The following is a 23135-nucleotide window of genomic DNA, read 5'->3' as shown; positions in this document are numbered from 1 at the left end:
ATTCTTTTGTTGCAAGATCGTTTTCTTCCTTGAATTGAGCCCACCTCGAATAGCTTAAAAGCCACCTGCGGGATTTGAAGTGTGTCCTGTAAATGTGTGTTTAAGTGTATAAAGTCGTTGTTGTTGTTACTGTTGCTTGCAGTAGTGGAGAGCGAAGAGAAACGAATATCAGAGGCCACAGCATCTGTTTTGGAGGACTTTGCTTCAAGCCTGTCGTTGTCAACAAGAGATACCCCGAACAGTGGCATACCGGTGAAAGCCACAAGCGATTTGACTAACAGCGGCTTGGTTAGGTATACTGACATGCAAACAACCGAAACTTTAAGTGAAACTCCTCCGATGGGCATCTCGACGATCGAAAAGCTTAGTGACCGTGGGCTCACAAACGTGATACTTGAAACTAGCGAGGATGTGCCTTCTCAAGCCAAGAATGCTTATCAGTGGAGGACGTCTTCTGTTACCATAGAAGCATCGTCACCAACGGTGCATTTGAACGCTAAAGATACCGACAACATAAATCCTGAACCGATTATGGAACCTGGTCAGATACCCACCGTTACACCAAGACTAGACGGACTTCCTAAAATATCAGACATTGCTAGAAGCGTGACAGATTTTCCAACTTCATTGGATGCTGTATACAGCACTGCTATGAAGCCTGCAACCGTTTCTGCCTCCTCTGAACAAAATGCACAGCAGAGCAAAAGACAATGGCAACGAGATCAGATCCCTGTCATCACGCCAAAGTTAGAGGGGTTCTTTAGCTTGTCAGATGCCCTTCCCAAAAAGACACATTCATCCGCCTCCTTTGGCCATACTGATAACCGTAGTGAGAATGTAGAGTCTGGCAGGCCTTCCTTGATAAAAGAGGAAAGTAGTGTCTCAGTTGTCACATCAAGTCAAGACACACTCGCTAGTTCGAGGGACGTCTCATCAAAGGTGATGTCTTCTTCCAGTGCGTTTGCCACTACAGCGTATCTAAGAGTGGGACATCCAACCATCGTAACCTCCTCTGAACTGAGTGCGAACGAGCAGATGCAGGAGGAACGAGAAGAATTATATTCGATCACATCAGCAGTTGGCGAAATTGCAAGCTCGTCTGACATTACCTCCAGTGATAAACAATCATCGCTTTCCTTTGTGGATGCTAGCGTCACCCCTGTGATGAATTACACCAACTCGACCATCATACCGTTTACTAAACAGAATGCACAGTCGAATAGCCCATCAAGCATTCAAATAGAAGGAGATCAGATCCCTTCCTTGACACCAAGACCTCAAGGGCTTCATAGCGTCTCGGACATCTCCCTAAAAGAGATACATTTTTCAACTTTCTACCATGATACCGAAAGCCCAATTTTCATGCATTTAACAGCCGCTACTTCTTCTGGCCAGAATACACTGTTAAGTGATCCATTTAGAACACAAGTGGAATTGGATGGGGGCGTTGTAAAGACAACAAATCTAGACGGGCTTACTACCCTGAGCTTTGTCTCTCTTAAAGGCGTACAACGACTTATTCACGTCACAAACTCTGATGTGGTGCATCCATTCTCCGAACAGAAATCTCAGCTGAGTAGTCCTTCTGACAAACAAGTGAGATTCCAGGAAAGCCCCACCATGACACCTAGACTAGAAAAGCTTGCTAGTCTAATAAATTTCTCACCCACCCAAACCCATTTTTCAACTGTCGCTGTTGATCTCTCTGGTTCAGTGCATGCCACCTTGAAACCTTCCTATATGCCTTCCAAGATACAACAGGAGCGAGATGAAATTCCCATGGTAACATCAAGGATTGTCGAGCTAGTCAGTTTATCAGGCGTTTCTACAAGCGTGCCACATTCAACGAATCCATTTGTCCACACAAACAAACCTGACGCTGAGCAGGAGTACAATAATGTCCAACTGGTTGGTGCCAAATCTCTGCCCAACCCAACACCAACACATAGTAATATACCAATCCAGAGCTTTGACTTTCCTTTTACGGCATCAAAGATAAACATTTCAGTTCATGAAAGTAAAAGATCGTTTCTTGTGATGAACGTGAAAGACACCGTAAGATCAATTGATAAAGAAGAGCCCTCGCCTGCTACAAAGCAAGCGCCTACGTTTAAACAGAACGAATTACTTAAAACACCCACAACTGATACACCACGGCTGCCAGTTTTAAGTTCCTTTCCGACGTCATCCTCACCCCAGGTTAGTGCAACTTCCATGGTAGAAAGGGCAACAATACTTTCTTTGACACCTTTAAATCGAAACAGCTCGAGTTTGGAACCAACTTCCACTCATCAATATTTATCTTTAGCTTTAAAAGCCACGAGAGTAGAACCTGCCTCAACGAGTACTTCACATCATACAACAGCTGATTCACTGTTATCTTCCCGAAAATGGAAAACAGAACCAACGCCCAATCTACTGGTTAACCAGACCATAATGATTACAAAGTCATACCAACCTCGAAAAACCTCATCTCTGTATATCTCGCATGGCCATGGTACTAGGACTCCTGTAATATTGACAGTGTCTAAACAACTACAATTATCCGTAAGCAGCGTCATCTTAACGTCGAAACCACTTAATAGTATAGAAAGCAAAGACTTCATTATTAAACTAGCAGGAAATGCTACTCTAGTCGAACTTGCACAACAACACAGAGTCGATTTAACGCCGTCAGCGAATGTTCCAGATTCTATGGCAGCATCACAGAAAGTTAAGAACAATTTAACAGAATCCTCAAAGCAAGGTACTTCAGTATCTCGTATCTGGCAAACAGAGTTAATACCAATTTCATCCACTGGGTCAGGAAACACAAGCGCTCCATCCGGGAGACAACTCAGTATTGCAAAGACACAGAGTATAGCTGTTAGCCTTAGCGCAGTAACTTTGGATCCTTCAGACTCATTGCATTCCTCTGACGCAGTTAATGTGTCCGTAAATGCATCGTACGGAACCCCGGTAAAGTCACTAGCTTTCAAGAAAGAAATCACAAGCGCTTCCTCCGTCCGTGGTGGTCTTGATGCATTCCAGCATTCGACTGCTGGTACATTCATAACTGATTCTGTGGATATAACTTCAAAACCTCTTCAAAGGACTCTTGAGGAAACTCTGGGTAAAGTAAAGGAAAAACAAAAGGTCGTTCGCGCTCTTGCAAGTGGAATTGTCTCCAGCCCTGTCTTTCATCTTGCCCTTCGACACATTGGAGAGCTTTTGAAGAATGAAACAGGGTTGGTGCATTCCGTTGCTCGACTTGAAAGCATGTTAGGTCATCTACAGAGACTTGTGTTGCGTGAAACAAATAATCATCTCAGGACTTCAGCTAACTTGTCGTTACCTTTCAATGAAACAATGGACAGAGGTGATGGCTCGAGTGAAATATCCAAACACGTCGATTTGAAACTTGAAGGCATTTCGTCAAAGCTGAAGAGAATATCATCAGTTCTCGCAGCATTGCAGTTAAAGAGGAGAGACCCGAACAGCACTGTCATTGAAAGGTCTAAAATAGAGCGACCAGAGAAGTTAACTAGGGTTGACAATAAACACAACAAGCTCATAGAACTTTTGCTAAAGAGATTTACTAAACTAGAGGCTATGATTCAAACTAAACGAAATTACGTAAAGGGGAACTCTTTTACGACAATAGTTTCAAGGAATGGAAACGTGAGCACGCATTTTCAGGCCATTAGCGCAACATCTACAAAAGTCTCGGCTTTCTTAGAAGTAAGCAAAACCACGGCAACAAGACCACACTTAATCTCGCCCACTTCATCTCATCTGTCAAGAGAAATGATGACACTGCAAAGCCATGGAAGATTATCGGCAGCCACCACCCGGAAAATTGAAACTGGGTTTGTCCAACTCAGTACGTTACGGACTGTGTTGCCTTCAGCTAATTCCAGAGTGATTCCATTTTTCACTGCCAGTAAACTGAATAGTCATTTAAGTGTTGTTGAGACCAGGCATTCTTTCCATCATGAACCCGTGCGAAACAAGACACTTTCCAGTCATGCTGAGCGTAGTAAAGAATTCACCTATGTTACGTTTCGCGGTGGACTAGAAGCTGGTGTTTTTACTGAACGCGGCAAAGTTGAAACTATGGAAACGTGTGTGGAACTATGTTATGATCTTCTTTCTTGTCACGTAGCGTTTATGGTTGGAAACACGTGTTACTCCATACAGTGTTACAGTCAGAAAACCTGTGAAGTCCTGCCTGTTGATACAACTGTGATCAATACCCGTGTGGTGTACCTGAAAGACAGAATGCTTCGGTTGCCGTACAGTACCACTAGTCATCCAACCGCTTCTTCACTGGTATACGACAGCAACTTCACGATTAAAAACTGCGCAAAGAACATAACAGTTCTAAAGAATATGACATTTCTTGCTGGAATGAGCGCCGGCAACTACACAGATTACGGCACGGTGGACAGTATTCAAGCCTGCTCCAACATTTGCTGCTCCAAAAAGGTTTGCGATGCAGCGTTTATGATACTCAATAACTGTTTTACAATTGATTGTGTCAGCGACAAAGCCTGTCACGCAATCCCATCAAAGTCACAGAAAGTTAACACATCGATAGTATACTTTCGCAAGACTCTTTCCAAGAAACATTCCCAGCCAGAACCAAAGGGGATAGCTAAGATCAAAGCACAACAGACATGCCCTCTTGTGAGTGGTGTTCTCAAAGGCGTTACCCTTAAGGGAGGAATAAATGCGGGCAACTTTACAGACCACGGAATTGTAAATGAATTTTCGTCTTGTGTCGATAAATGCTGTAATTCACAAAACTGTGATGTTGCTTTCATGGTTGAAAACAATTGTTATTCCGTTAAGTGCGCTGAAGACAAGAGCGGCTGTCTTCCATTAAATGCAAGAACGACGAAATTAAAAACGTTTATGGCGTTAAAGAACAACAGCTTTTTTGAAAACGTCCCTTTCCCGGCTACAGGTCATATAAGTTGTATTCAATCAGGTGGTATCCAACGTGGATATACATTTCAGAGAGGTTTAAAAGCCGGGAACTTCACATTGCGTAGTGAAGTAAAGAACGTGAGCGCTTGTATAAAGGAATGTTGCAGCAGCTCCTGCAATGCAGCTTTCATGATTGGCGAGAATTGTTACTCAGTTGCATGTGCCAATAAGAGAGATTGCAAAACAATGAAAGCAAAGCAGGTGGACTTTACGACGGCTATCGCATTTGTAGCTCGAGCTCAAAATAGAAGCATAAGCCCCACTTCTGGTGATATAGGCTCTGATTCAATGACCCAGTTTACAAAGAGCATCTTAGGAGGGCACTGTGATATCACCGATGAACAGACGAACGTGAATATAACTGGAGGATGGAAGAGTGGAAAATTCCTTCGATTGCCCGACATCAAAGACATGAAAAAATGCACCGAGGCTTGCTGTGATTATCACGGGTGCGGAGCTGCAATGTTTATTGATCAGTACTGCTATAATCTAATTTGTTTCAAGACGAGAGGCTGCAAGTTTACGGGTTCAAAGAAAGCTTTTATGATAAACAAATTTGTAGGCGTCCGTAAAAATCTGGGCCATCTCCTCTCGCCTTTTAAGAAGGCACAAATACGGTTGCTCACCGAATCCAAAGAGCATGTCAGTCACTCAACATTCATGAGAGATGTCCGAAATGCTATCAAAGGTCAAAACCAATCCACGATTTTGAATGTGAAGAACAGTACCAGCGAAAGTAACTCACATGTCATGGCACTTGACTATACTGGGTCTCATTACATCCACCCCACACGAACGAATTTTAATACAAACAGTAAAAATATCGTCTACAATTTGAACGTCAAGAAGCACGATATACCATCACGCGTGTCATCGCAGCATGGAGGCCTTATTACAAGTTTCTCACTGTCTAGGACAGTTTCTTCTAAAGCGTCATCCATGTCAAATGTGATTAGTAGCTTAAGCAGCGGGGCTAGCCGAATTTCCTCTACTACTGTAAGAAGTCAAGTGGATACAGCAAATATGGGAAAAAACGTATGGCACGCAATCTCTGTGACACCAATGTTGCAGTTATTACCTGGCAAACGTATCTCAAGCAAGCCTTTTTCTTCCAGCAGAAAAAGTGAGGTGACGAGGCAATCTCTCAGTTATGTTAAGCCTTGGGACACTTTCAGAAATCAAGTGGGCTCGTCTATGTTTTCGATGGCGAGTTTCGGGGGTGATAAAAATAAAAATAGCTCATCCATCTTCTCATCTGAGGACTATTCCTTCATGAGTGATTACAGCTTACTGAAGGAAAGGAAAAATCGGAACAGAAAACGATCTTATGCCTGCACTCACACCTTCGTTTTTAACAACTCGACATTGCGTGGTGGGCTTGAGGCTGGAGATGTAAAGAATGAGGGAAAAGTTGAAGGCGTGGAGGAGTGCGTGGAAATGTGCTGCAAAACACCGGAATGTAACGTGGCATTCTTGGTAAATGAGACCTGTTATATTGTAGCGTGTTTTAACAAGAGAGGCTGTGAGGCTATTCCTGCTAAAGGTAGGGAAGTGAGGGAAAGCATGAAGGTTGCCTATGTGGCGCGCAGTAAGGACGAAACAGAACTAATAAAACAGCTCATCAGTCACACTGAAACATCAAAGATAAACGCTAATAGAACAGGGAACAACAAACCCAAAGATGAGAAACATTTGCCGATGACAGATGTAGTCGTCAAACAAGGGTCGTGCATTCGCAGCCCCGTACTGCGTGACGTCCGGTTTAAGCTTGGAAAGCACGCTGGTGATTTCAAGTCAGTCGGTATAGTAACCGGCATTGATGAATGCGTTGTGTTATGTTGCGAAACGACTGTATGTAACGCAGTCTTCATGTTGGGATCCAGATGTCATCTGGTGTCATGCTCTAATGAACTTGATTGCCAAACTGTTGCAGCGAAGTCAGAGTTCTATAAACCTACTGTAGTTTATTTAGCGAGGAACAAGGTTGAAGTCGAATATTTCCTGAAGATGATTCCAAAGGAGCTACTCGACAAGTATCAAAATAATGATAACCTCAATGTTACATCTGATGAGGATGGAGCAGCAATTCGCAGATCTCAGTTGGAACGCGCTAAGGGCAAAGGAAATAATGGAAACATTACTAGAACCCACACTGAGGTATCGCAGAAATCTCTTCACTTAGTCTCGCTGAACCTCCATTTAACTTCATCTGGTATTGTAAATGCTTCATCAAGCACAACTCCTACGCTGGAATCAACAAACACTTTCTCTATTCAGCATGAAATTTCACCATCTGTCCACGGCGTGATTGTTAAAGATAAAACAAATACATTGTCGGAATCATCTTACATCTTCCCTGTTCGGCCTGGGCTTAATCCGTCATTAAGCAATACGAATAATAAAGAAGCGTCACATAAACTGAAATCATCAAGTGTCCTTCGTACTAGTCAAGAAATGACATCAAACGCTGGTACTAGTTATGTTGTAACAACCTCGAACCCTGTATTGGAATCCTCTAATGTCTTCCCCCCTCTGAAGCAACCTACACCAGTACTTGGAAGTGTAACTCCTAAGAAAACCTTGGAACCATCATATCTAATCCCTACTATGGAAAGGGAGTCAAAATCGCTTAGCAATATAAATGGTTCAACATTCATCATCCAGACACAGGGTTTATCAAATGTTTCGTCCTCACTTGCAACGTCACATTTAAACACATCCAATAGAACTCTCAAGACTTGGAATCCATCTGAGATCACTAACGTAGAAGACGGACTCAAAAACAAAACACCTACAACTCACTCAAACCTCGCAATGGTAGTGATTGATTCCAAAACTTCATCAATCATCCCTCGTCAGCTCAGTGACATAGCGGAGACGGCAGCTACAGCTCCAATGAACTCATTACTGGTCAAGTCTATGATTAGCTTTGCAGAGTCATTAAATGGTTCGTCGCCGAGAATTTCAGTCAGCCCTCCAACTTCTGGTTACAGTACTGTAGTGGAAAAAGAAAGGCGTGAGCATCAAACCACCAACACAATCCAAATAGAATCAGATGGTGCTTCTTCAACCCATTCGCCTCTCAGTTTGAATTCTATGACAAGAGCATATAATTTGGCCAATAAGTACTCGGACGGAAACGTACCATTACCTCTTAATACGCCTATCAAAGTAAAACCTTCGTCGAGCTTAAAAGCATCAAATATGACAGTATCTCACTCTGCCATATCAAAAATTACGTCAACTCCTCTTCTACGCCCAACAGCAATGCCTTATCTTCAAACTGAGGATATGAAGAAATTATCGTCTGCGAATTTGTCAAATAAAGAAAGCAGCCATGCAATTTCAAAGAACCTTGTATTAACAGAGTCTGTGTTAACTCTGGAGAAAACAACTCACATAAAAGTACAAGGAGGCGATCCCTTTAAGGAGAATAAAAGGGGAGACATTCCACTGAAATCATCAGTTTTTGACGAATCCACCTGGACTGCACTAAACATAACAGTTGGTTCATACTTAAAAAATTATAATTCTCTCACAAGAAAAGCACTAAACCCAAGCTCTGCGCCTCCCCTTAGAAGCTTGTTAAGTACATCTCTTCATTATTCTTCTGGCGAAAATACAACTGTGCAACTAAGCAAGGTTAGAGACAATCCAGGTAGCAAGAATGTAGCGGTAGCCAAGGTCTTATACAATGGATCCCCCTCAACTTGGCCTTTAGCAAACAGCTCTGGAGGCATGAGCGAGAGTGATTCAGTGGACCGTATGTTCTTTCCCACCTTTAGTATAACTTCTGGGAAGAGTATAAATATCATAACTTCCACCCTAGACGAAAGTGTCCATAAAATTTCATTTTCTGGAAATGCCACCCCCGAGGTACTGGTGGCACACTACACACTTACCATGTCGAGGACCACGAGAGTCTTACTAGCAGTATCTACAGTTCAAGGATTGAAAACTACATCCACTTCACCTTTGGCTGGATTTCCAAGTGAACCATTACCATTACCAACGCATTTCCTAACATCCTCCAGCAATGCATTGCCAACGAGAACAGCTCATTCGCTTTTTAGTTTGCGTGCATCACCATCCTCTTTTAATGATGCCAATAACATTATAGTTACTCCAACACGAATTATTACTCAACCAACGAAGACAAAAAGTATTCAAAAGCAGCTTCCGTCATCGAAAAATACGAATTCGGTTTCGTATATGTTAGAGATGCTCACATTTAGCAAAATTATGAACAGTCCTCCCCGATATTACACAAGATCAAATGAAAAAAGCACGCCTTCGCTGATGGCGAGTCCCTCACTTTTGAGCAGTCAGGTAACGCCAGTGTCACCTCCTTGTTCACAGAGAAAGACGGAATCCTCAGTGTCATTTACGAAAAGCAATGCGATTCTGAATTTTGAGTCATTGCTGCAGTTTCCAGTGTCTTCAAATGGAACTCACAAAGATAGTAAGTTGAACTCTATTGAACAGGAACTCTCCTTGCTTCAGTGGAAACAGAACCAAACATCGTCTTCCTTAAGGAAAGCAGAGGATCTTCTTCAGTCCCTTCAAGGCTCTCTGTCAAATATGGAAATGACGACACAAGAAATTGCAACAAGTAGAAAACTCGTAGACTCAGGGAAACAGAACATTTCACGCAAACAAAATGATTCTCTTAATACCGAGGAAAATCTTCACGTGAACAGGATTATGAAAGAACTGAGTGACAACTTTCCTAAAATACCTCTCATACAGACGCTTAATCATTCCATCCAAAAGCTTATATCGAATGTATCGAGATCAACAGCCAATTACATGAAAGTAAACGAACTTCTCAGTGATATCAGACGAATCCTTTTGCGCAAGGAAACATCCACGAATGTTGACGCAATAAGTTCGTCTGGAACAAGCATCTTTAGGACGCCGAAGAGCACTCTGCATTACACTACAGCGTCAACGGCTTATCCACCGTCAGTCACTAAAAAGGACCTTACTAGTAAAGAAATTGTAGTGGGTCATCTATCCATGGCTAGCGAGAAACACAAGCGTGTGGAAATACCCGAATTTAAGCCTTTCGCTGGTGGTTTCTTAGAAGAAATCAAAGAACTTCAGCCATTAAAACGTATGCCTCAGTATTTATCACATGATACTATTTCAGACTCAACACCGATATCAGGAGCGTTACTAGAGCAAATCAGACCTCTTCACGAGATGTCACCACGCCTACCCTCGATTGGCAATTCGAAAAGGATTTCAAGCGCCTCTACTGATTCTTCGCTCGCCAAAGTATCTGTGGGTGCAAGAAGGGCAGTTTTGAATGATAAAGTGAAATCTGGCAAAGCAGCAACAACAGGGAACCTCCAGACTACAGATTCATTTACGTTGTTGGCCAGCGCTGACAATCAACGCATGCCACAGCTCACACCTAAATACTTGAGCCCTACAACAACAACTACACTTGGCAGGTCCCGAAGACATCAAAGCCTCTCCATCCGTAACGATGGTCTGCGAGCGTCGCCATCCAGAACGTCTCACAACATACAGTTTCAAGCTTTGTTACCATATGCGGGCCTTGATGGACATCCATCACCTCTTCCACGTCCTGAAACCATGCGTGTAAATAACCCAACCCCGTCAGATGTAGTTAAGCTTTCGAGTACAATACACAGCAAGATTTCGACACCTCCGTTGTCCAGAACCCGGGTCCCATCGATGGCATCCGTCAAACATTTCGATTCGCACTCGATGTGGAAAGAAAGTGCACCAGTTACAAGAGATAGTAGTCAAACCATTAAATTAAGTCGCCAATATACAGCAAAAGAACTGCAAACAAGCTCAGCAGAAATGGCTGCTAACGGCGAGAAAAGTGGTATGTTTGGATATTTTGCACAGCTGCTTAAAAGCATCAAAGACATCCTCACTCAAAAGAACAGAAATCCTCATGATGATGGTGTCAGAGCACCATCATCTGTTTTCCATAATCTTAGTTCCGCTACTGAAAGAAGCTTTGAGTCAAGTTCTCTTTTCCTAAGTGTTCTGAACACTCCTCTTCGAATAACCATCATTCCTGGAGAAACGGTCAAGCCATCCGTCACAACGCTAACGTCTGCATTTGTAACGGCAACCAAATTTTCGTCCAAATTGATTGCATCAAAAGGATTGGACATGTCACTAGCGATGCAACCCTTGCGTGAACTATCTTTAAACATCACTGGAATACACAAGGCGGCTTTATGCAAACATTCTCCAGTACACGTTAATTCAACATTGAGAGGCGGGGTACACGCTGGTGTTTTAAGAGATTTTGGAACAGTGAGTAATGATGCTGAATGTATCAGTCAATGTTGTCTCTCCAAAACATGTGATGCGGCATTTTTGCTTTTGAATCGATGTTTTCTGGTCACTTGTAAGAGCAGAACACTTTGTGATAGCGTTCCTGCCAAGACTCTCACATTCAGACCCAGAGTTATATACATGCAGAAAAAGGTGCCACTCCCAACCGAAGGAAAAAGCCAGACAGTAACAAGGCCTTTCGACTCCAGCTTCAAACAGAACAAATTGTTTCCAAGTACAAGATCCGGGATGTTTACAATGGGCCTCTTTCCTAGAGATCCAGGAGACAACAGTGCAACTAAAAAGACACCAAAACCTGAAAATGTCAAAGACAAGTTCCTTTGTAAGGCTTCCATTACTCGGCAAAATGTAACTCTTCGTGGGGGAATCAATAGTGGACATTTCAAAGATGAAGGAACTGTTAAAAGTATGGAAAGATGCATTGAACTTTGTTGCGGCAGGGCCAACTGCAGTGTCGCCTTTATGCTTTTGAACCGCTGTTTTTCAGTGATTTGTTACAATAAAACTTCATGTAAGAGTATTCCAGCACGTAGTTTAATCTTTCAACCACAGCTGGCCTATGTTGGAAGAAATTTAAGTTCGCCTATTATATCTGTCACTCATATCGACACAATTGCGAAAACTCAAGGTAGTACTCCCTTATTTTCTGCATCAACTGAACTCATAACGGAAAGCAAAACCAGCATGGCTCGTCTCCATGACAACTGTCGTCATGGTAACTTGGAAAAAGAGGTAACTTTACGCGGAGGAGTGAACGCTGGCTCATTCCTGGATGCCGGTTTAGTCTCAAACATTGAGCAGTGTGCTGATCATTGTTGCAGTGTAATCAAATGTGACGTGGCCTTTATGATAATGAAGAGATGCTTTCTAGTCACGTGCTTTAGTTCCCGCCTTTGTGAAAGTATTCCTGCGCGAAACGCCGACTACTTCACTGAGCTGGTGCATGTCTCTAGAGATGAGACTGCTGTCGTACGAGATCTTCTGGCCAGGTTGGTTCAACCGTCATCGCCAAAATTCAAAATTGAAAGCGATTTTGAGAGTTTAGCGACAACTGTTGGACACCTCTCAAGTAGGACTTTGGCTCTATTCAGCCAATTGAGTTTTATACAGGAGACGATAACAGATAACAAACACTTGACATTAACTAGGCATTTCATTGGTCCTCGCATGAATTTAAGGTCACCAACTGTACCACCCGCTGTACCTGTTCCTGGGGCGTTAATCAAATCTACGATTGAGCCAGTCAAAGAAAACAAACAGGAATTAGTTGGATTGATTCAAACAATAGGTATGTCAACACGTCCAGAAAGCACGCGTCATCTACTTGATAAGACAATTACGCCATCTTCACTGATAGGAAATTCGCCCCTATCGAGCTTAGAATGGGCTAAAAGGACCAGAAATGTCACCTTCCTTGGGAAAGAATTAGAAACTAGTGGAGCTTTTTCAGAAGATGAAATATGCCAAAGTACAGTTGTTTATTACAATGCAACCATGCGAGGAGGAATCAACACGGGGGTTTTTAAAGACCAAGGGACCGTGCAAAATATGCGAAAATGTATTGAGCACTGTTGCCGTTGGCAATTCTGTAGTTTGGCGTTTATGTTGTTAACAAGATGTTATACAATCGCGTGTTATAACGAGCATTTGTGCGATCCTGTTCCAGCAAAAAACTTGACATTCACACCTAGAATTGCTTTCATTTCTCGTGTGCGACGAGATCAAGATAATTTTACTAATATTTTGGAAAACAGTGCGAAACCTTCGCCTTCTGGGTCAAGCGCGGAGAGGACACGCCTTAATACTTCAATAACAGGAAAAAAATTGAGTTTTCTTCAAGCTACGGACAGTTATTTACCATCGATTGTTACTACCAGGACGGTAAGCCTGCCAAACTCATTGGAGATAAAACCTTCGCCATCGCAGTGGCTGTTTTCCAAAGTGTTTACACTTCCATTAGAATCGCGTCATAATTGTACGAGCAGCGAACAAAAACATAACGTGACGCTCCGTGGTGGGTTAAACGCGGGTCATTTCAAGGACAATGGAAAAGTCGTGAATATACAACAGTGTATCGACTTGTGTTGTGGAGAAAATCATTGCGACCTTGCGCTGATGCTGTTGGAAAACTGTTTTACTGTCAGATGTCACAACAAACAGCTCTGTGAGAGTGTACCTGCTAAGACCTCAAAATACAGATCAAAAATTGTTTATGTTAACAAGATTTCTAGTGTGAATTCCACGCGTTTGTTTACCCATAAATCAACAAAGACGATCTCCCTACTCGATGCGGCGCTTCCAGCTATGGGAGAAGGAGATGAGAGTAACACCTCGCAAACAGAGAATAAATCTACCGTCGCTGATGTAATTGGCAGATTTGACTCGGAGCAGCTCGCGGACTTGTTAAGTCCCTCTCCAGCGACAGCAAATAGACAAGTGATGCTGAACAGTAGCATCTTGAAGTTAGGAGTCTGGAGTTCTGCTGTACTTTCTCTAAATCAAAGCAAGATTCTTAAACTTCAACAAATTAGAAATCAAACCGTCGGTGCCTCGTTTTCACACCACCACCACTATGCTACACCATCAATATTGGCATCATCCATCCACAAATCGAGCTTAATGCCGTCGCCAATGTTCAGTCTAAACACAAACTCATCAGCTCATACTGAACATAACAAATCAACAACAAAGGGGGGAGTATTGTCAGGATTTTCATCTGGGCTAACAAGGACTTTAGAAGACCTCCCTCGACACTCAATCAATCAACCCTTCTCTTGTCTCGACAGCCCGATCTCTTACAATGTTACGCTACGCAACGGTATCCGATCGGGTTATTTCCGGGACCAGGGGAGGGTTGAAAACATGGGCGAGTGCATCCGCAAGTGCTGTGACTCTGACAGGTGTGATGTGGCTTTCATGCTTAAGGAGCGGTGCTACCTTGTCACGTGCTATACCAAAAAAGGATGTCAGACAGTTCAAGCGAGAAATAGTATGTTCAGGCCACGTGTTGCGCATGTGCGACGGACCAACGTTTCGCAACTTATGTCATTTATGGACGAGCAAGAAACAGTTGAACATCCTCAAAGCGTAGTTAAAGCTGATCATATTACACCGTCTTCGACCCTCCCCGCGCTAGTAAAATCTTTTGATAACAGTAGTAGACATAGTATAAAAACCAAGAAATTGTTAGATCGCAAGAACAATGCGACGCAATCACACCATAATAACAAAAGACATTACAAAATGAAAAGCAAAAAAGGTAAAAATAAGCCTGGTAACCAAGCAACGCACCACAAGATCAAGCACGTGACGGTAGCACCAGAGCTAAAGAAAAAGAAAGCAAGAAAGCCAATAAAGAAACATCATGGCAACATAAAAGTAACTGACCTAAAGCACACGAGAACTGCATCATCTAAAGCCGCTAAAATACAACGCTTCAAAAGTAAATTGGATAAGAAAAGGAATAGGAAATTGTCACATAGCGACTTAGAGCAGCTGTTCCGCCTCATGAAGCCTAAGAAGGCCCTTGTTAGGCCAGAAGCAACTGGCATGAAGAATACGTCGACTGAAGCACACACATTAGCCCCTAAATTGGACGGAAAATCCTCCACGCCTACACCGACAACTGCAGTAAATCAGCAGAATCAGCCAACTGCGCCAAGAAAGAAAAACACAGGCACTCACAAGTCGCAGAATACCACAAACAGTAAAAATAGTTTTGCTTCTAAAGTGGAGCGTCTTTTTAATGATGATGGAGATAAAAGCAGATTAACTTTGTCACATAATGCTGAATCTGTAAATTCTGAGAGTCTAAAAAGAAATGAAAAGCCAACGCGTAGACAAAGGATGACTCATGCAACAAGTTCGGGACCACTTGCCACAAGAAAACCCAAACCGCACCACGTAAAAAGCCCATTGCGTCATCACAATAAACTCCTCAGCACAAAATCCACTGTTCCTTTATTGCCAACCCAAGCGCCTGTTCAGGAAGATTCAAGCTGCAAAACAGACCAAGTCGAGTACAACCAAACTTTGCGGGGAGGACTCTCTTCAGGACTGTTCCATGAGGTTGGTAAAGTGAACGATATGAAGAGTTGCTCTCAACATTGTTGTTCAAGTCCAATATGCGATCTAGCCTTTATGGTACTCCACCACTGTTTCCTGGTCACGTGCTCGAGTTCTAATCCACGCATGTGCGATAGCACACCCGCTTTGGCCACTAACTTTAATCCGATGATTTCTCGTGTTACACGAAATTTGGGCGAAGATAAAGTGAAAGAAACTGCAGCGAAACCGAACATTAAACCTTCCCCCACTATGAAACCCATGGCACCTCCCCCCAAGCTGTCACCACAGCAACCGGAACTGTTAGCACCAGAAGTTGCTAATAACAAAACTAGCCTATTATTCTCGTCATTTGTTAGTCCATCACATGAGTCTACGATACCAAGTCACACAATAACTATGAAAAGACCCGCACCAAATAGAGATAGCAGTTTGTTGCAAATGGCTGAAACGCCCATTTCACCACAGAAAATCCATTCAGGCTGTATTTCTTCTGTAACTGAACACAACGTGACTCTCAGAGGAGGTCTTCACGCAGGAAAATTCACTGACGCTGGAAAGGTTAACGGATCGTCTATCTGCACCGAGTTATGCTGCAAGGCCAACGATTGCGATGTAGCATTTTATGCTTTCAATCGCTGTTTCCTTGTTAAATGTTTTGACGAATACCTCTGTGGTTCAACGCCCTCGATGCTGCCAAATTTCAACCCGACAGTCATTCATGTTTACCGCCATCATTCAAAACCGACCACCAAGCCTGCAACAACATTGCCACCAATTAACGCGGTGCTGGAGGCGATCGAAGATGAAACACAAACTAAAATGAAATCCACTAAGACAAAAAATAAAACTTGTGCACACTCCGATGAGTATAAGGAAGTCACCCTCAGAATGGGATACCACGCTGGAAATTTCACGTCGCGTGGAAAAGTAAACTCTACCAAGCAATGCGTTGACTTTTGCTGCCAACAACTTGGTTGTGACTTAATTTTTATGTTTCTTAATAACTGCTACACAGTGATGTGCTCAAGCGGCTATGCTTGTGAGATCGTCCCAGCGAGGAAATCAAGGTTTGACCCCAAGGTTGTTTATTTTATTAAGAACAATTCCAGTCCAGTGATAAAGCCGTCTGACTTCAATTCAACTCTTTCTGGTTTTTATTCTGTCGATAAACAACCAGTGAATGTGGTTCATTATAAAGAGGTTCGAGCGAACAAGACAAACCGGAATTCTTACAAGAAAGACTTCGCTGAACTGAAGAACATCACTCAGACAATAGACGAAGAATTTGTGGTGATTCCAGACAACAAACTTACAGCTCGCAATGTTATTAAATCGACGGCAAACGCCACTTTGGAAGATCAGAAGCATAGCGTCGGTAACTATTCATCTAATAAAACTGTTCTTCGCACCACAGATGCGCATTTGAAGAGCAAACAACACAAACTAATACTTAAAGGCAATGCAACAAAAAAACACACTGTTAACCCAACGGATGAAAAGATGGACATCGTGATAAAGAAACTGTTTAACATCACAGAAGAGAATAAATATCTTGAAGGAGAAATTCGCTCTCTTAAGGCTACAAAGGACAAGCCAGGTCGCACAAAGAAGAAATCGCCTTCGGGTTCTGCAGCTGGGGACGTCCAGAAAAGCAAACGTAAGCCACCATTGAGGAAAATAAAGAGAAAAAGGATTTCAAATAAAATAAAGGAAAGAAAGAGCAGATTAGGTTACAATGATGCAGGGTCTGCTATAGATTCCAACGCAAGTAAGAGAGTGGTTCTTGTAGATACAGACAGGCCCCCTTGGCACCCTCCAACAGATGAGCATAACATACAGGAACACAGCATTCAAAGATTCCATGGAAAAATACATGAAAAGGCACATCATGTAAACTCAACGAGAAAGGCGCTACCAAAAAAGAAAAGACTGAGGGAGCAACATACCTTTTCAAAGAAGAACCATTCGAACCATTGGAGGCCAACAGACGAACATGCTATAGAAGAACGTGTTATTTATACTGCGGGTAGTGCATCTGGGCATCCGAAGGAATCGGGAAAGCACAAGAAAGTTGGAGTTGATGAAGGTTTCGAAAATAAGTATGGACAGCCTGAACCAGACAAAGATAGTCTGGAGTTAGGTGAAATTATGAACCTGAAACTAACCAACAAAACAGGAAAGAAGCCAGAAGAACCAGTTTGGGTTAACTCTGGAAACAAAAACAAAGATGATATGGCAATCCCTCATGAAAGTGAAAGGAAAGATACATTTCAATTTGACAAGCAAAGCGTTTCGGGAAATAAAAACGTCGACGACATGAAAAGCTTTCACGAGCAAATGTCTCCTACGCCAAAGCCGGATTTCCTGTTGGAAACTCGGAAGGAGAGGAAGAAAAAGAAGTTTAAACACGGAGATGAAATTGACTTTGAAAACCAAATTGACGGAGACTTGCCAGAAGGAAAACTATGGGTTAGCTCGAGCAGTGAGAACAAAGATCAAATGAAAAATTTTCACGAACAGATGTCTCCTACACCAAAGCCGGATATCCTGTTGGAAACGCGGAGGGAGAGGAAGAAAAAGAAGTTGAAACACGCAGATGAAATTGACTTTGAAAACCAAATTGACGCAGACTTGCCAGAAGGAAAGCTATGGGTTAGCTCGAGCAGTGAGAACAAAGATCAAATGAAAAATTTTCACGAACAGATGTCTCCTACCCCAAAGCCGGATTTCCTGTTGGAAACGCAGAAGGAGAGAAAGGAAAAGAAGTTTAAACACGGAGATGAAATTAACTTTGAAAACCAAACTGACGCAGACTTGCCAGAAGGAAAGCTATGGGTTAGCTCGAGCAGTGAGAACAAAGATCAAATGAAGAATTTTCATGAGCAAATAGCTCCCACAGCTAAGGTGCATTTTGAATTTTATAAGCAAAGAGAGAGCAAAGATGTAAACGAAGATGAGTTTCAAAAAGAACAGCAACATGAGCGCCCCTTCGATGAATTATCAGGCCGTAAAGGAGATATAGTCCAAAATACTGCAATCAAACACACTAAAGAGCCCGAACCTCGTTTTACCACGTCTAAATCCGAACCTACGCTGTCAGAATTTGCTCAAATGGACACAAAGTTTGAGAAATCACACCCTGAGCAAAGCACCATTAAAAATGACTATACACATAGGCACAAGTTGGTCCCAAGCGGTCATAGTCTAGAATCAACTCGTTCAAATGATATTAAGGAAAGTGAACAAATCGCTGTTGTGAAAACATCCGAAGACATCTATCCTAGCTCTGGTTATCACCATGAAAGTATCACTTCCCTCCGTGGAGAGGACAGAAAGTCTCGCCACAAAAAACCTGACTTAGACGCAATATTTGACAGAATCAACACAATTTACAATCGTTTGCAGGATCTAATCGAGCAACACTCTCAAAGAAGTAATGCAACTGCTGGGAAGAACGCAGTCACTAATTACTCAAGGCGGAATGAGGAACGTATACCCAAGCCTCCTATGTCTTCTCGAATGTCTACCCCTGCCATGTCTATTTCGAAGCCTAGCCCTACAATTTCTTTTGGGAAGCCTAGTCACAAGACAATTACAGTTGTGAAGCAATACGTAACAGATAAAGTTGAAGGATCTGGGGAACCTGCAAGTCGCAACCTCATGGATTATATCAAAACCATTTACAGCCGTGTGCAGGAGTTATACAAGAGAGGGACAAAGCAAGCATCGGTTAAAGGAAAGAATAGTTACAGGAAAAAGAAAGGTCAGCGTACTTTCGCTTCGGGAGATTGGAAGAAAGGAAGAAAGTTTGACCGAAAGAGAACTCGATCAAGGATAGAGAAAAAGCACCAGCGAAGAAAGAAAAAAGAGGAGGAATCGGTCTTGAGGGAGATGAAGCAGATCTATAAGAAAATGAAGAAAATGTACCGTCAGCAAAGTAATTCTCAGAAGAAATCTGAAGTGACGTCTCGTGAGGCAGAAAGACAGCGTCAAAGGTCGTTCATCCCCACAAGTTCCAGTAAAATATCGAAACCGATAAGCCTGGGTTCTTCTGTTGGGAATACACGTCCGCTGAATAGCAGTATCGGGGACGCACAGCGTAAGCCACAAGTCCACATTACTGGTATGTACCCGTCATCTTTTGTCTGATATAATAGTTAAACAATTAACGGCAAAGAAAAGCAAGGTATCCGAAACAGGTGAACGTGTACGGTAAATCTATTTTCTGTAGCTCTAAAATTTTAATTGCTTGCAAGGTGAAAGAGATAAATCGAACGTGAAATTCGAGGTTTGAGAAGAGACGAATTTAAGGGATTTGATCAGCTGAACATCTGTCACGGTAATTTTACAGAGTCTTTCAAAAAAGTGAATTAAGGGTGTACAGTAAGATAGAATGAACATGCTGTTTGTCAAGACGAAGACATGTTTATTGTAAACTCAATTCAGATATCCGCTCATGCCCTTCTTTGTAAGTAGTCTGTTGTTTTGTTCGTGAAACAAAATTGGGAAAACAGTCGCCAGTTCCACAACATTTCCCCACATAACATAGCATCACATTTATTTCACATTCCCCCAGTATGTTCTTATTTTATTTTACGGTAGTTCATATTATAGTACCGGCACTGTATCTAGTCGTATATCGTATCGCAATATAAATAAAATTAACCTCGGCAGCGAATATAATAGCTGAAGATCAATTAACATTTGTTTTTGTTTCAATTTCTGTCTTAGATAATGTGCGTCACAATCTTCGGAACCATCACAAAGATCCATATTACCATGAAGACGCACAAAGAAAGACGTCAAAGCCTAATAAAGTGTTCAGCGACTCCAACAAAAATGACGCTGTTTTGGCGAATAACTTAGTTTCGAAACATCCCACCGTCAACCAGTCGTTCATTGACAAGATTGTTGCTGAAATTGAAGCTAAACACCCGGTTATTGCGCCGCTATTGAAAACCAACGGATCCGCAGTAAGTGGTAATGTTTCTACCAAAGGGAGGAAACATAAATGGCGGAATGCTTTACAGCAGCTTATTGACAATGTGGCGGACAGCGCTGTTAAGGAAGTAACCGCGGAGATTAGAGGAGAAAAGCGTAAGCCCAGCAGACGTGTCACTGCTCCAAAGCAGACTCAAAAATCAGAGGATTCCATGCCACTTCTTAACGACAACCAGAGCACATACCTTGGCTTAAAAACACCAGGTGGCTTGGAAAGAAAGTTAAATAAATTAAATAATGAAGATGGAGACGATTTGCCCCCGGAAGTGGTCAGTCTAGATGACATAACCGGGAATTTGCCGCCTGTGTCTACGGCTGAAGATACAACACAGCCATCTACATCTCAAAGACAGAAATCCCTACTCCAGACACAGAACATCTCACAAGGGAATGACCCATCCCGCGGGCCAAATCCCGAGCGACCGGGACTTGAGGACATACGACAGCTGTTTAGGTCTAAGAGCCGGTCAAGACCCAAAAGCCATTTGAAGACGACGAGACCAATTACAGAAAAGGGGAAGAAAAAGCTTACTATCCCAGCTACAACTGAAGGTAGGAGTGCTCAATAAATATATCTTATTCGATGGTTTTACATATAATACGCGCGTATATTTTGCGAGTGGCGTAGTATTTTTTCGAGCCCCGAAGGGGCGAGGAAATATAAAAGCAATGAGCAAAATGTCCACCCATATTATATGTAAAACCATCTAATAAGAGATTTATTGTTCCACTACAAAAAAGTTTGTTATTTTTGGCTTCTCTTTTCTGGCATTATCTGTCCATCAGTTTATAGCGCGTGGGAATGACGTAAACAACACAGAAAGTCAGTGAAGTGTCTGTCCGTATTCGCGCTGTTGTAAACCGGTTAAACCGGGACACTACAGTGTATTACGGTCTTATATTTTGCGCGTTCTCTTGCCTAACTTGGTGATATGACGTAACAGTGGAATAATTAAAGATAGTAAAGAAATGAAATTTCAAACTCACAGCCAAATGATAATTTCACTACATATAGAAAGAAGGTCAAATCTGGGTTATGGTATTTTGTCTTACAAAGAGTCAATAACAACAACAACAAAGATACGAAAATAGTTGGTGGCCCCATATGCTATTGCGCAATACGTTCTGGGCTTTTCGGGACGGTTTCTATAAAGATATTTTTGCGCGGTTTATAACTACGCGGGAAAAGCACATCTTAATAAGGGTTATTAAAAGCTAGAAAAAATTGTCGTAACTACCCATTTTTCAGAGATAATTAAGCTTTAATTTGGGTAAAAATGTTATACATTGTTATGTAATTTGAAGCTTTTTAACATCAGTTTAGTGTTGGGTAATTACCTCTGAAAAATGCGTGGATAGCCCCAGTTTTCTTTTCGGATTACAATAGCCCCTGCTAAGATCTGCCTTTCCCGCTTAGTCTTAAACCGCGCAAAAATACCTCGGTATTGAAAGGCACCGTGCCTTAGTGACTTAGTTCCCCACGAGTCTCTCCTCAGCTCTCAGCAGTTAGAGTATCCTACCAATGCACGGAAGGTTATAAGTTCGATTTCTGTAGGAGACTAGTTTTTGTTTTATTTGTTCATTCTAAATGCCACATCTTTCTCAAAATTTCTGTTGCAAATATCTGCAAAGTTGTCACAAGCTGTGTCGTTTTTCTGTTGTGTTGTTTATGACTGGAGTATACAGTACAACCGAGTCGCATTTTATATTGTATTTCGTATTATTTCTGCACTCTTATTCTGAGGGCTGTAAGCTTGAAAACTGTAATAGGCTATTACGCCTCCCCCTTTAAATAAAGGTGTTGAATTGTATCGTAGAAGTTAATTACGAAGGTTGACTATCGGCCTGTATGAGATATGTTCAATGACCTTTGCTTTTGTGTGGGCTATTTCCTTTACTTATCTTTTCGTATATCTACACCATAACAGGTAACTGTAGACTATAGGTGCGTTGTTTTGGGAGAATCCAAAAATGGATTTGTGATCTCAGATCATTCGGTGCATCAGAGGAACCGACGAATCCACTCTGGACATAGATTCGTCAGTTCCTTTGATGCACCATGATCCGAATGATCGGAGATCACAAATCCGTTTTTGAATTCTTCCAAAAAACGCACTTATTTTTTTTTAGCTGTTTTTGTTGTGAAGACCATCAAATATATTTTTAGTAATTCTTAGTTTATTTTTTTAAGTGAGTTTCCTTCATATTAGAAAAGACAGCTTTTTGGAGGGTTTTTAGTTAGAAATATTGCAGGGTTTTCCTGAAACTATATTCCCAACTGGAATTCCCGGATGATTGTGGCATTACCAGTTTAACCGGTTAGCATAACATTGTAAGAGATCTTTAAGGCCTCTTGCACTGTTATGCTTCCCGGAAAAGCTGCATGAACAATCGGTTAACATTAAAAACATCAGGTAACGACGAATTTTTGGCACGTTTGTATAAAGCTCTTGAATGTAACATAGATAAATAAGCATTGAGCAAAAATTATTGCAGTAGTTCTTACTTTCTTTGACGCAACTTTGGCGAGGACAATTGAGAGCAGGTGAATGTTAGAAGTTCATTTAAGTAACTCTTTTGTAATCCCTTCACTCTTAAGAATTAATGGACACCCAAGCTATTTCGATGCTTTTGATTAAAGGAGCTGGAGGTTGTATCAGAGCAGTGACCGTGTTACAGTACCAGTCAAAGTAACTTGTTTCAACTCTCTCAGAAGGACAAGGAGCAGTGATAAACTTAGACTCCCG

The 23135-nt window shown here is 42.0% G+C and overlaps 1 protein-coding gene across 4 annotated transcripts in view; it reads left to right on the top strand.

Moving 5' to 3' along the window:
- Window positions 1-23135, top strand: part of LOC146467086 (uncharacterized) — a 50624-nt gene that overhangs the window by 7664 nt on the left and 19825 nt on the right. For all 4 annotated transcript variants that reach the window (XM_085126347.1, XM_085126349.1, XM_085126348.1 and 1 more), the window contains exons 3-4: window positions 143-19510; window positions 20119-20940. In XM_085126347.1, coding sequence (XP_084982473.1) covers window positions 143-19510; window positions 20119-20940 — 20190 coding nt within the window. The remainder of the gene's footprint in view (window positions 1-142; window positions 19511-20118; window positions 20941-23135) is intronic.

The sequence above is a fragment of the Pavona decussata genome, unplaced genomic scaffold, assembly GCF_977016875.1.
Source record: "Pavona decussata unplaced genomic scaffold, jaPavDecu1.1 SCAFFOLD_138, whole genome shotgun sequence".
Classification (NCBI taxonomy): Eukaryota; Metazoa; Cnidaria; class Anthozoa; order Scleractinia; family Agariciidae; genus Pavona; species Pavona decussata.
Note: the sequence above shows the minus strand (reverse complement) of the source record. Positions and strands in the feature narration are given on the sequence as shown.